At 25.7% G+C, this 14,212-nt stretch overlaps 1 protein-coding gene across 1 annotated transcript in view; it reads right to left on the bottom strand.

Annotated features, from left to right (window-relative positions):
* The window catches only part of LOC145260582 (uncharacterized), a 42,896-nt gene extending 34,907 nt beyond the window's left edge, over window positions 1-7,989 (bottom strand). Inside the window, exon 1 of the mRNA XM_080118859.1 lies at window positions 7,597-7,989. Within this exon, the coding sequence (XP_079974985.1) occupies window positions 7,597-7,785 (189 nt within the window). The 5' untranslated portion in view covers window positions 7,786-7,989. The remainder of the gene's footprint in view (window positions 1-7,596) is intronic.
* Between the last annotated feature and the right edge of the window lie 6,223 nt (window positions 7,990-14,212).

Here is a 14,212-nt window from a genome sequence, read left to right as displayed (position 1 = left end):
AAATATAAAATCATGTTAAATATAAAATCGCATTAAATATAAAATCATGTTAAATATAAAATCACATTAAATATAAAATCGCATTAAATATAAAATCACATTAAATATAAAATCATGTAAATATAAAATCACATTAAATATAAAATCATGTTAAATATAAAATCGCATTAAATATAAAATCATGTTAAATATAAAATCATGTTAAATATAAAATCGCATTAAATATAAAATCATGTTAAATATAAAATCACATTAAATATAAAATCGCATTAAATATAAAATCGCATTAAATATAAAATCATGTTAAATATAAAATCATGTTAAATATAAAATCATGTTAAATATAAAATCATGTTAAATATAAAATCATGTTAAATATAAAATCATGTTAAATATAAAATCATGTTAAATATAAAATCGCATTAAATATAAAATCATGTTAAATATAAAATCATGTTAAATATAAAATCGCATTAAATATAAAATCATGTTAAATATAAAATCATGTTAAATATAAAATCGCATTAAATATAAAATCATGTTAAATATAAAATCATGTTAAATATAAAATCGCATTAAATATAAAATCATGTTAAATATAAAATCATGTTAAATATAAAATCACATTAAATATAAAATCATGTTAAATATAAAATCACATTAAATATAAAATCGCATTAAATATAAAATCATGTTAAATATAAAATCATGTTAAATATAAAATCGCATTAAATATAAAATCATGTTAAATATAAAATCATGTTAAATATAAAATCGCATTAAATATAAAATCATGTTAAATATAAAATCACATTAAATATACAATCGCATTAAATATAAAATCGCATTAAATATAAAATCATGTTAAATATAAAATCATGTTAAATATAAAATCATGTTAAATATAAAATCATGTTAAATATAAAATCACATTAAATATAAAATCATGTTAAATATAAAATCATGTTAAATATAAAATCGCATTAAATATAAAATCATGTTAAATATAAAATCGCATTAAATATAAAATTATGTTAAATATAAAATCATGTTAAATATAAAATCATGTTAAATATAAAATCGCATTAAATATAAAATCATGTTAAATATAAAATCATGTTAAATATAAAATCATGTTAAATATAAAATCATGTTAAATATAAAATCGCATTAAATATAAAATCATGTTAAATATAAAATCACATTAAATATAAAATCGCATTAAATATAAAATCGCATTAAATATAAAATCATGTTAACTATAAAATCATGTTAAATATAAAATCACATTAAATATAAAATCATGTTAAATATAAAATCACATTAAATATAAAATCGCATTAAATATAAAATCGCATTAAATATAAAATCATGTTAAATATAAAATCATGTTAAATATAAAATCGCATTAAATATAAAATCATGTTAAATATAAAATCATGTTAAATATAAAATCGCATTAAATATAAAATCATGTTAAATATAAAATCACATTAAATATAAAATCGCATTAAATATAAAATCGCATTAAATATAAAATCATGTTAAATATAAAATCATGTTAAATATAAAATCATGTTAAATATAAAATCATGTTAAATATAAAATCATGTTAAATATAAAATCATGTTAAATATAAAATCGCATTAAATATAAAATCATGTTAAATATAAAATCATGTTAAATATAAAATCGCATTAAATATAAAATCATGTTAAATATAAAATCACATTAAATATAAAATCGCATTAAATATAAAATCATGTTAAATATAAAATCATGTTAAATATAAAATCGCATTAAATATAAAATCATGTTAAATATAAAATCATGTTAAATATAAAATCGCATTAAATATAAAATCATGTTAAATATAAAATCGCATTAAATATAAAATCATGTTAAATATAAAATCATGTTAAATATAAAATCACATTAAATATAAAATCGCATTAAATATAAAACCATGTTAAATATAAAATCATGTTAAATATAAAATCATGTTAAATATAAAATCACATTAAATATAAAATCATGTTAAATATAAAATCATATTAAATATAAAATCGCATTAAATATAAAATCATATTAAATATAAAATCATGTTAAATATAAAATCGCATTAAATATAAATCATGTTAAATATAAAATCATGTTAAATATAAAATCATGTTAAATATAAAATCGCATTAAATATGAAATCATGTTAAATATAAAATCATGTTAAATATAAAATCGCATTAAATATAAAATCATGTTAAATATAAAATCATGTTAAATATAAAATCGCATTAAATATAAAATCATGTTAAATATAAAATCATGTTAAATATAAAATCATGTTAAATATAAAATCATGTTAAATATAAAATCATGTTAAATATAAAATCGCATTAAATATAAAATCATGTTAAATATAAAATCATGTTAAATATAAAATCGCATTAAATATAAAATCACATTAAATATAAAATCACATTAAATATAAAATCACATTAAATATAAAATCACATTAAAGATAAAATCACATTAAATATAAAATCACATTAAATATAAAATCATGTTAAATATAAAATCATGTTAAATATAAAATCATGTTAAATATAAAATCACATTAAATATAAAATCACATTAAATATAAAATCATGTTAAAAATAAAATCATGTTAAATATAAAATCACATTAAATATAAAATCACATTAAATATAAAATCATGTTAAATATAAAATCACATTAAATATAAAATCACATTAAATATAAAATCACATTAAATATAAAATCATGTTAAATATAAAATCACATTAAATATAAAATCATGTTAAATAAAAAATCATGTTAAATATAAAATCACATTAAATATAAAATCACATTAAATATAAAATCATGTTAAATATAAAATCATGTTAAATATAAAATCACATTAAATATAAAATCACATTAAAGATAAAATCACATTAAAGATAAAATCACATTAAATATAAAATCATGTTAAATATAAAATCGCATTAAATAAAAAATCATGTTAAATATAAAATCACATTAAATATAAAATCACATTAAATATAAAATCATGTTAAATTTAAAATCATGTTAAATATAAAATCACATTAAATATAAAATCACGTTAAATATAAAATCACATTAAATATAAAATCACATTAAAGATAAAATCACATTAAATATAAAATCATGTTAAATATAAAATCATGTTAAATATAAAATCACATTAAATATAAAATCACATTAAAGAGAAAATCACATTAAATATAAAATCACATTAAATATAAAATCATATTAAATATAAAATCACATTAAATATAAAATCACATTAAAGATAAAATCACATTAAATATAAAATCACATTAAATATAAAATCATGTTAAATATAAAATCACATTAAATATAAAATCACATTATAAAATCACATTAAATATAAAATCATGTTTAATATAAAATCATGTTAAATATAAAATCATGTTAAATATAAAATCACATTAAATATAAAATTACATTAAATATAAAATCACATTAAATATAAAATCATGTTAAATATAAAATCATGTTAAATATAAAATCATGTTAAATATAAAATCACATTAAATATAAAATCATATTAAATATAAAATCACATTAAATATAAAATCACATTAAATATAAAATCATGTTAAATATAAAATCATGTTAAATATAAAATCACATTAAATATAAAATCACATTAAATATAAAATCATGTTAACTATAAAATCATGTTAAATATAAAATCATGTTAAATATAAAATCACATTAAATATAAAATCACATTAAATATAAAATCACATTAAATATAAAATCATATTAAATATAAAATCATGTTAAATATAAAATCACATTAAATATAAAATCACATTAAATATAAAATCACATTAAATATAAAATCATATTAAATATAAAATCATGTTAAATATAAAATCACATTAAATATAAAATCACATTAAATATAAAATCACATTAAATATAAAATCACATTAAATATAAAATCATATTAAATATAAAATCACATTAAATATAAAATCACATTAAATATAAAATCACATTAAATATAAAATCATATTAAATATAAAATCATATTAAATATAAAATCACATTAAATATAAAATCACATTAAATATAAAATCATGTTAAATATAAAATCATATTAAATATAAAATCATGTTAAATATAAAATCACATTAAATATAAAATCACATTAAATATAAAATCACATTAAATATAAAATCATGTTAAATATAAAATCATGTTAAATATAAAATCACATTAAATATAAAATCACGTTAAATATAAAATCATGTTAAATATAAAATCATGTTAAATATAAAATCGCATTAAATATAAAATCATGTTAAATATAAAATCACATTAAATATAAAATCACATTAAATATAAAATCATATTAAATATAAAATCATGTTAAATATAAAATCACATTAAATATAAAATCACATTAAATATAAAATCACATTAAATATAAAATCATGTTAACTATAAAATCATGTTAAATATAAAATCATGTTAAATATAAAATCACATTAAATATAAAATCACATTAAATATAAAATCACATTAAATATAAAATCATATTAAATATAAAATCATGTTAAATATAAAATCACATTAAATATAAAATCACATTAAATATAAAATCACATTAAATATAAAATCATATTAAATATAAAATCATGTTAAATATAAAATCACATTAAATATAAAATCACATTAAATATAAAATCACATTAAATATAAAATCACATTAAATATAAAATCATATTAAATATAAAATCACATTAAATATAAAATCACATTAAATATAAAATCACATTAAATATAAAATCATATTAAATATAAAATCATATTAAATATAAAATCACATTAAATATAAAATCACATTAAATATAAAATCATGTTAAATATAAAATCATATTAAATATAAAATCATGTTAAATATAAAATCACATTAAATATAAAATCACATTAAATATAAAATCACATTAAATATAAAATCATGTTTAATATAAAATCATATTAAATATAAAATCATGTTAAATATAAAATCACATTAAATATAAAATCACATTAAATATAAAATCACATTAAATATAAAATCATGTTAAATATAAAATCATATTAAATATAAAATCATGTTAAATATAAAATCACATTAAATATAAAATCACATTAAATATAAAATCACATTAAATATAAAATCATGTTAAATATAAAATCATATTAAATATAAAATCATGTTAAATATAAAATCACATTAAATATAAAATCACATTAAATATAAAATCACATTAAATATAAAATCACATTAAATATAAAATCACATTAAATATAAAATCACATTAAATATAAAATCACTTTAAATATAAAATCACTTTAAATATAAAATCACATTAAATATAAAATCACATTAAATATAAAATCACATTAAAGATGAAAATCAAAAGAATAAAAAGAAAAAATAAGAGTTAATCCAAATACCTTCAATTATTCCTCATGCTTGAAAAGAACTTAGTTATAAATAAGTACAGATTAAAACATTGTCATGCCAATGTAGCAAAGCGTGTACATATCTCTCTCTCTCTCTCTCTCTCTCTCTCTCTCTCTCTCTCTCTCTCTCTCTCTCTCTCTCTCTCTCCATACATACTAATACCACTAATTAATCTTAATATTCTATCAATCATATGATCATTTATCCCATTAGATAAAATTGACGATTACCAATTTGATGGTTGAAGGTTCGATTTCTGGTTAGGGGGATGTGCTAGTCTGGTCGGAATGAAGAGCTGTCGCGCAGTCCTATGATATGTGTGTGCGTGTGTATGTGTGTGTGTGATATACTTATAAGAGGGGTTTAGTCACCATGTTAGTTCTGTTTTTTTCTAATATGTTGAGTCCCCGACTATACGACAAGGACGCGATCAATCATTGTTTAATCTAACCACATGATCTTTTGTTCTTTTTTCCCACTTTTCCGTTTGACACTAAAACAATAATATTGTCTGCTCATTAACTCTTTGGCTTTTCTTTTCAAAGTGTAGTCTATTCAGATTCGTATGACTCTAGAGGAGAATAGAAGACACGGAAGCCCTGTCTTAATACCCTAGTCAGGTAACCAATGACCCAGACTTATGATAAACTTGCCGATCAACTTGCTTTTTCCTGATGGTGTGTTAGGGCTGTTTACTGTCGCCCCGGTTCTACATCCTTGCATTGGGGTCACTACTTGCAAAGTTAAGAAGATAACATATTAAAAACATAACATAAATATATTGCTTTTAACAGTTAAATGACATTTTTTTTTGTTGTTATAATCCTCAAAAAATGTAGACATAAAAAGAGTTCAGCATGTCGTCGAAGGCAGATTATTTTTATTAAAAACAATTTTTTTTAATAAATAATACATAAATACATCATCATAGTTGCTTATTCTCTCATGTAAATACCAAATTTTTGCCATGAAATTTCACAAAAATTTTCCTGCATACAAGCCATAATCATTAGAATGTAGATAAAAATGGAAATTGACATAAAGATGGAAATTGACATGAAGATGGAAATTGACATGAAGATGGAAATTGACATAAAAATGGATATTGACATGAAGATGGAAATTGACATAAAAATGGATATTGACAAAAATGGAAATTGACATAAAAATGGAAATTGACATAAAAATGGAAATTGACATAAAAATGGATATTGACAAAAATGGAAATTGACATAAAAATGGAAATTGACATAAAAATGGAAATTGACATAAAGATGGAAATTGACATACCCATATACTATGTCAACACTGTTTGAGGAACCAGTATAAACTAGTCTTTAATTAAAAAAATAATAATTGCTTATTAAAAAGGCATGAAATTTTAAAAGCCACCTCAAAAATTAAACAAGATATTTTTTGTACATGAAGGAAGTTCAATTTTCACATGAGCGAAAAGAGGAAATTTACTCAAAGATAAGTTGAATTGAGAGTGACAGTTTTTGAAGAAATACAAACCGTGTTTATTAATTAAACATTTTTATTTGGGCAAGTAATAAAGAATAGTAAAAATGGAAAAAGATAAATGAAGATTTGCAAATACGTGTTTTGCATGAACTTATCTCATGTGTAGAGTGTTCTGGAAACAAGTGAACATGTTTGGCTCAAACAGTTTTAATTCTTTCCATCGTAGGAGGAATGGTTTTTGCCTGCGATTACCATCTGGGGCCTTTTTGTTATTACGTAAACGTCTAGCATAAGAAATGAGAATGGAAAAAGAGACTCGAGCCCTACATGCTTGAGTTTATATGGACTGGTTCACATGACCCCTAAGGGGAAGTAATGTTTACCTTTTGGACAATGTACATGGCCCTTAAAGGGACAAGGGAGACAACTATATTGACCAATCTATGATTTCCAAGATTTTTTTCATGGTGGAGTCATTGTAAAGAATTACCCAAAAAGAAAGGAAAAAAGTAGCGAATGTGTAAAATAAAAGGGGGAAAATTTTAAGTTACAAACAGATAAGAAAAGGAATTAAAAAAAAAAAAGAAAAAAAGGAGACTTACATCGACACCGCCGGTGTATTGTTTCAGTTCGTCACTAGTGAAAATCCTGACCGGTGCTTTTCCATCCATCTTTTGTATTAGGTCATGGGGGATGGCAAATTTCTGAGCTGATATTTTTGCGAGTGACATGAGCAACACAATTAGTGTTGCCACACACGACAGATACATGTTAAATGTTGGGACAGACATCCTTGATAGACCAGAAATGTTGTAGTGAAGTTAGTGAAAAAAAAATGTCAACAGATGGAAACATGAAAGAAATATAACTTTCCTAGCGTTAAAAGAAAGCACAAAACTACCTTCTTCAAAATGAGTGGGAAAATTGTTGAAATACTGAAGTGGTCAGCTAGTCTGAATCACCTGAAGTGTTTGAATAAACTCTTTCCTTCTCCTACTTCTCCTCCTCCTCCTTCTTGTGTGTTTAAACTTGAAAGCCCGAATCTAAGCCAATTGAATATTCTGATTATATCAGTATTAGTAGGGATCAGCAGCGTTATCCAGGATCACAGATAGCAAAATAGAAGAGCAATTCAAGCTTCTATTCTCATCTTCACATTTCGACTGGTGTAACTTCCGACCTTGTTTGGGTGCATGAACCCATAGCACAATGGATAAAAGTGATAACTTATCAGTTCTTAGTGACAGTCTTGGGGGGGGGGTACAAGCAATTCTATGACTATAATAAAACTTACCTTTTAAGAATTCTGCTTGGTTGGTTGACGAAACGAGAACAATCTGCCTCTATGGATTAAATAAAAGATTTAGTATTCAAAATTCTGTACAGATTCTCAAGTTTGAAAAAAATACGACTTAAGAAGATTGGAGGTTAAACTGGTCGCATCATTCTGAGAATAACACTTAAGATGAGAACAGTCCCCTCTCTCTCTCTCTCTCTCTCTCTCTCTCTCTCTCTCTCTCTCTCTCATAGAAATAAAGAATTTTAAAAAGTCATCAGCAACTGACTGGCATAGTTTCAGTGTTGTTTTTGAAACAACTTCCAGTAAAAATTAAAGAAAGTAATCTTCTTCTTCTTCTTCTTTTTCTTCTTCTTCTAGTAAAAATAAAAAGCAATTAATTTTTCTGACCCCACATGCATTAATTTCGTCCCTGTTGACACCAAACTAACGAATATTACAGCACATTTTGTTATAACAGTTCGAGGTTAAACGAAATCAAATGGTATGAGAGTTTGTGGGTATATATTTGGTAGCTCCAGAGTTTTAGCCGAACACGCACACACACACACACACACACGGATAGAAATTCATTTAAAATAAAAGCAAATCCTTTTTGTTTTCTATCCAAATGCTTTATAATTTACTGATTGTAGAAAGAAATAGAACAGTACCTGTCTCAGGATGGGTAAAATGATTTCCTCAAACAGAATAGTTTTGCACCACTTTTATACCGTCTTATGGAGATAAAAATCAAGACATAATCATACTAAACCATATGTATAGAATCCTTATTCCAATTTTGATTAAATATAACTTTAATTCTAGAAAATGTATAGATTTAAAATGCACTAAACATTGATGTTATTGTTCTTTTTTCCTCTTCCTTTGTAAAACTTAATCATGTTCTGCATTAGTCAAAAACAGAAGCAATTTTACTCTACAAAACAACCAAACTAAACTCTATGAATAAATATTTGAAGATATAAAGAACTTGAAGCTTAAAACATTTTCCATTATTATTATTAAATAACTTGAAAAGATTTGATATGTCGCAAAAATAAACAATGAATCAAATCTGCATTTTCTGAAAAAGCTAATAAATTTATATGCGATGAAAAATGTTTAAAGAATTTAATAAAAAATGATTTTAATCAAAATATGTCATGATTGAAAAGACAGATTGGAAAATGAATTATTTATAGGGTAAATTTTGGGGTCATACGCGTGGAGAGTCCAAAGCCTTCACTGTCCCTACCCTGTTTATTATTAAATCTCTTGCAGCCATAATGTCTGATCATTTGATATGTCAGAATTCTTTCATTAAATTGATTTAAATTTTTCATTTTACACCGAAAATATTTGATAACTTTCTTTACCGAATATTATATTTGGGATTTTTATTGAAGATAAGTTATTTAAAAAAAATTCTTTATTACAATTTCACCCCAAAAAAGGCACAGTGCCACTTTGATGTAGGGGGCTACTATCGGAGGCATAAGTTACAAGGGTACTATGTAGGGAGCTGAGCAGCTAGATGTCTGTTAACATTACACTTGAACTTCTGCATTTCAGTACAGTTGGGAAAGCAGGAATCTGGAAGGGAGTTCCAAAGTCTAGCAGTTCTGGGGAAGAAACTATTAGAGTAGAAGGCCGTCTTACATCTAGGGATTTCTACTGTGTAGGGGTGGGATTTTGCTGTTTGTTGGGTTTGTCGGGGGTACTTACGTCGAGGGGTACAAGGGCTTGTAGTTTGTCAGAGCATCTACCATTAAAATACTTGTAAAACAGGCAGAAGGATGCAGTGTTTCATTGATGGGACAGAGGTTGAAGCCTAGCTGACGGTTCAGGACCTATTAGGTTGACGACTCTTTTTTGAATCCTGTCCAAGAGTGAGATTGTTTTTTATACAAGGGAGTCACCGCTTATGAAGATCTGAAGGTGACTTGTGGATAAAGGTTAATGGGTGTCATGATGATCGGTGATGATGGAAATTGGGTAGAATTTGATTATTTAAGAGGACGGATCAACAAGAACTTGTTTATATTGGACTTGAAAACAACCATGTTGTCAGCTGGAAAGCAGTCTTGCAGTATTGAGTTCCACAGATGGATAATTCTAGGAAAGAAACTTTGTTCAATGAATTTTCGTTTAGTTTTAGGCATTGCATCTTTAAATCCACCAAACTAAAACAGGATTAACAACAAAGTCAATTTATTGCTGTAGACATATTACACTGTTCACTGTATTTCAGATTTGTTTGTTACTTATTTTTTTGTTGTGCAAGTTCTTTTTCCATTTTCTTAAACAATTTTCAAATTTTCTTTACCTATCACATCAGATTATCCAAAAGGACAGGTCAATCAGTATTTTTTTTTTTTTTTCATATTAGATTTGAAAAAAAATCATGCTGTAGTCGGTTGGAAATGAAGTCGTGATATCTTGTTCCACAGATGGGATGTTCTAGGAAAAAAACTTTGTTCATGGAAGTTCTATTTGATTTTTGGTACAGAGAGAGAGAGAAAAGAAAATTCTTTGCTGTGGTTGTAAAAAGACGAGTGATTGAAGATCAGTCGAGCACCTACCACGAACATAACAATACAGTAGAGAGAGGCTAGCAACATCTTTTATCTATGAAAGAGGCTGCAGGGATGAAAAGAGATCACCTCCTACTAGATTGCAAAGTCGATTTTCTACTTTATCAAGGTTACAAAGGAACTCTAAGTGTGCTTTCCAGATATGATAGCGGTACTTCATCTTAAACATATGGCTCTTATACACGTGAAGGATTATGTGAGAAGTGAGATATTTTCTGGAGTGATAGAATGATCCAATCATTTTCCAGCAGAAAGTTATCCTGCAAAGAAAATTACTGATGTAGGCTATGCTGATGACCTTGCTGACACAACTAAACAAAATTCCTTCTAGACTGTTATGTCATGTCATGAAAGAATGGCAAATGGCAAATTAAGCTTTTTCTTAACACAAACAAAACAAAGAACATTCCACTGAATCCACATGGAAAGATCTTTTCCATAAGTTGTCCAAAAAATGTTCATGTGTTTACCCATCTTGTTAAAGTTGCACAGAGAGTTAATTAAAGGTGTGAGTCCTGACCTCGACTGAACAAGATGAACGCAATCTGTAAATCAAATCTTCCAACCAAGATGAAACGTGGTTTATTGGAATTCATTCTCATACATCGGTTGTTGTATTGAAAGTAACACCTGAACTATCATCGAAAGATCGAAGAAAATGGATGTTATGTACACCAGAATGCAAAGAACTGCTTTTAATATCTCGTGGAGACAACACAAGATATCAACTCTATGGACAACTTCCTCAAATACCAAAGGAATCCAATTACCTGGATACTGCTGGGACTAAGGATGAAATTATCAGCGATGTTCTTTTTTGGATGTCCAAACAATGGTGTGGCTCAGTAAAAGCAACACAGATTCTACATCAAGCAACACAGATTCAACATCAAGCAACTAGCAAAAGCCTCACAATGCACTAATGATGACAAGTTTGATGGAGGATAGAGTGTGATGATTTAAGAGAATCAAGAGGAAGATGATGATGTAGATTTATAGTCAACAGTAGGAAGAAAGAGAATTTATAAATGGGATTAGGCAGCTCCCTTTTTTTGGGGGGGGGATAAGAAAGAATGAAGGGAACTGTTTCGTCATTTTAATATTTGTATAGAAATGTATTATTTTCAAACAAAATTCTTTTTAGATGAGGACTGATAATGCGTGTGATTGTTGTGTAGCATTCTCACCTTGAATCTTTAAAGACACTGTAATATTTCCTTTGAAAAGTGTTGAGGATGATCGCAAGGCAAAGGAAATTAAGAATTAGAACACGTAATGATATTCTTTTTGAAAAAAAAAGTGATTTTCTTTTTGAAAAAAAAAAAGTGATTTTCTTTTTGAAAAAAAAAAGTGATTTTCTTTTCGAAAAAAAAAGTGATATTCTTTTTGAAAAAAAAAGTGATAAAAAAAAAAAGTGATTTTTTTTTTGAAAAAAAAAAAAGTAATATTCTTTTTGAAAAAAAAAGTGATTTTCTTTTTGAAAAAAAAAGTGATTTTCTTTTTGAAAAATAAAAAGTGATTTTGTTTTCGAAAAAAAAAAAAGTGATTTTCTTTTTGAAAAAAAAAAAGTGATTTTCTTTTTGAAAAAAAAAAGTGATTTTCTTTTTGAAAAAAAAAAAAGAATGGGTTGACTTGTTGATGTTAAACAACCCGCATGAAGAAATGTAATGGAAATGCGGCAAGGAAGCCGGAGAGAATTGCTCTGAGAGTTTTCATGAAATGTGAAATAGTAAATTGTTAGAAGTGATGTTAAAGCATTTAAACTGTCGAATAGAAAATCATTTGGCCTGAGAGTTTTCATAGAGTGTGAGATGGTAAAGTGGTTGGAAGTGATACTAAAACATTTAGGCTGTTGAATAAAAAAAATCATTTAGCCTGGGAATTTTCATAAAAGATGAAAGTAATCGCTTGGTAAATAGCTTTGAAGCATTTAAACTGTCGAATAGAAAGTAATTTGGCCGAGGATTTTCGTAGAGGACGAAATAGTGGGTTGTTGGGTTGGAAGACCATGTGGGACAAATGAAATCATGATCTAATTGAGAGTAGTGTTAAATCAGTTAAACTGTCCAGTGGAGAGTCTTAAAGAAACTAACGGTGCTGATATTATTCTGTTTAAAAAAAAAAATATCTCAGTCGAGAAAGATTTCTCCTCCATGGAATGGGGATTGAATATGTTGAGTGTTGTGTTGGAGCATTTGTTACACTTGGTCCCTAGCCAAAATGGCGTTGCTGGGACACATTAAGGGACTGAAAAAAAAATTGCCTTGGTTTGGAAGGATCTTTCCTTCACTAGATGGGAATAGAGCATGTTGGGTGTGGTATCAGGGTGGATACTGCACCTTGTTCCGAGCGAGAGAACGTTAATGGGACAAGTTAAGGTATGAAAATGTTTTGGTGTCGTGGAGTTTAGTAAAGCTGCACAGGAAAGTGTGACATTGTACAAGTTAGGTTTAGAGAACATATGAACTGTGTTGGAGGCTTGGTTTTTTTGCACCAGGATATCGAGGGAGAACGATATGCACCCTCCTTAGCTGGCAGGTTGGGTTGCTTTTATATTTGGGACTGTTGTGAAGTTCTGCAAGAGTAGAAATTATGAGATGTAAACAGAGATGTTTTGCGGGTTTGCAGATGATGGTTGTGCAGTAAACAAAAGTGCTCTGCAGGTTGGCAGGAGATATGCGGTCTGTTGAGAAGACTCTGAAATTGTGGAAGTATGAAATATCATTGGGAGATGTGCCTCTCAATGCCAAGAAGTGTGAATGAACTGATGACGTGAGTTCTTTCCCTTCATGTAAAGAATTATGTGAGAGAAGAGATAGGTTAAAGAATTGCATGTGTCTAAAGAAAAGAAAAAAAAAACAAGTTTTTTATGTTTATAGATAAAGATATTGCATTCTTGGTTTTTAGATATTTCTGTAATCGAGCACTCCGTTGGAGTATAGCTAATAATGTTTATGTGCTCAACACATCGGTTGGATTTAAAAACCAATGGTATTAATAAGTTGAATTTTTATATAGCAGATGAATAGATTGTCACTGAGTAAGTAGAAGTAAATAAATAGAGGCGTAAATGTGACTTGTGCCACGTTTGGTTGGAGTCATTTCAGTTACCAGATTACCACATTTACTCCATTTTCATTTTGGTGACTTTGGACCATCTTAAGAAGATTAAATGAGAGTTTTTTCTCGTTAGTGAATTGAAAGAATGACTGTAACCTTGGAAGGAAGGAATTAGACTCACGGATGAACAGCCAATTGATTATGGTGAGAAATAGTGCTTGAAATAAAACAAACAAATCATAGAGGGTTAATCACGCCAGAGATGAGTAGGGATCTCTGTTTGAG

The sequence above is a fragment of the Euprymna scolopes genome, chromosome 36 (assembly GCF_053919585.1).
Source record: "Euprymna scolopes isolate OS-2025 chromosome 36, ASM5391958v1, whole genome shotgun sequence".
NCBI lineage: Eukaryota > Metazoa > Mollusca > Cephalopoda > Sepiida > Sepiolidae > Euprymna > Euprymna scolopes.
This window is presented reverse-complemented; position numbering and strand designations above follow the sequence as displayed.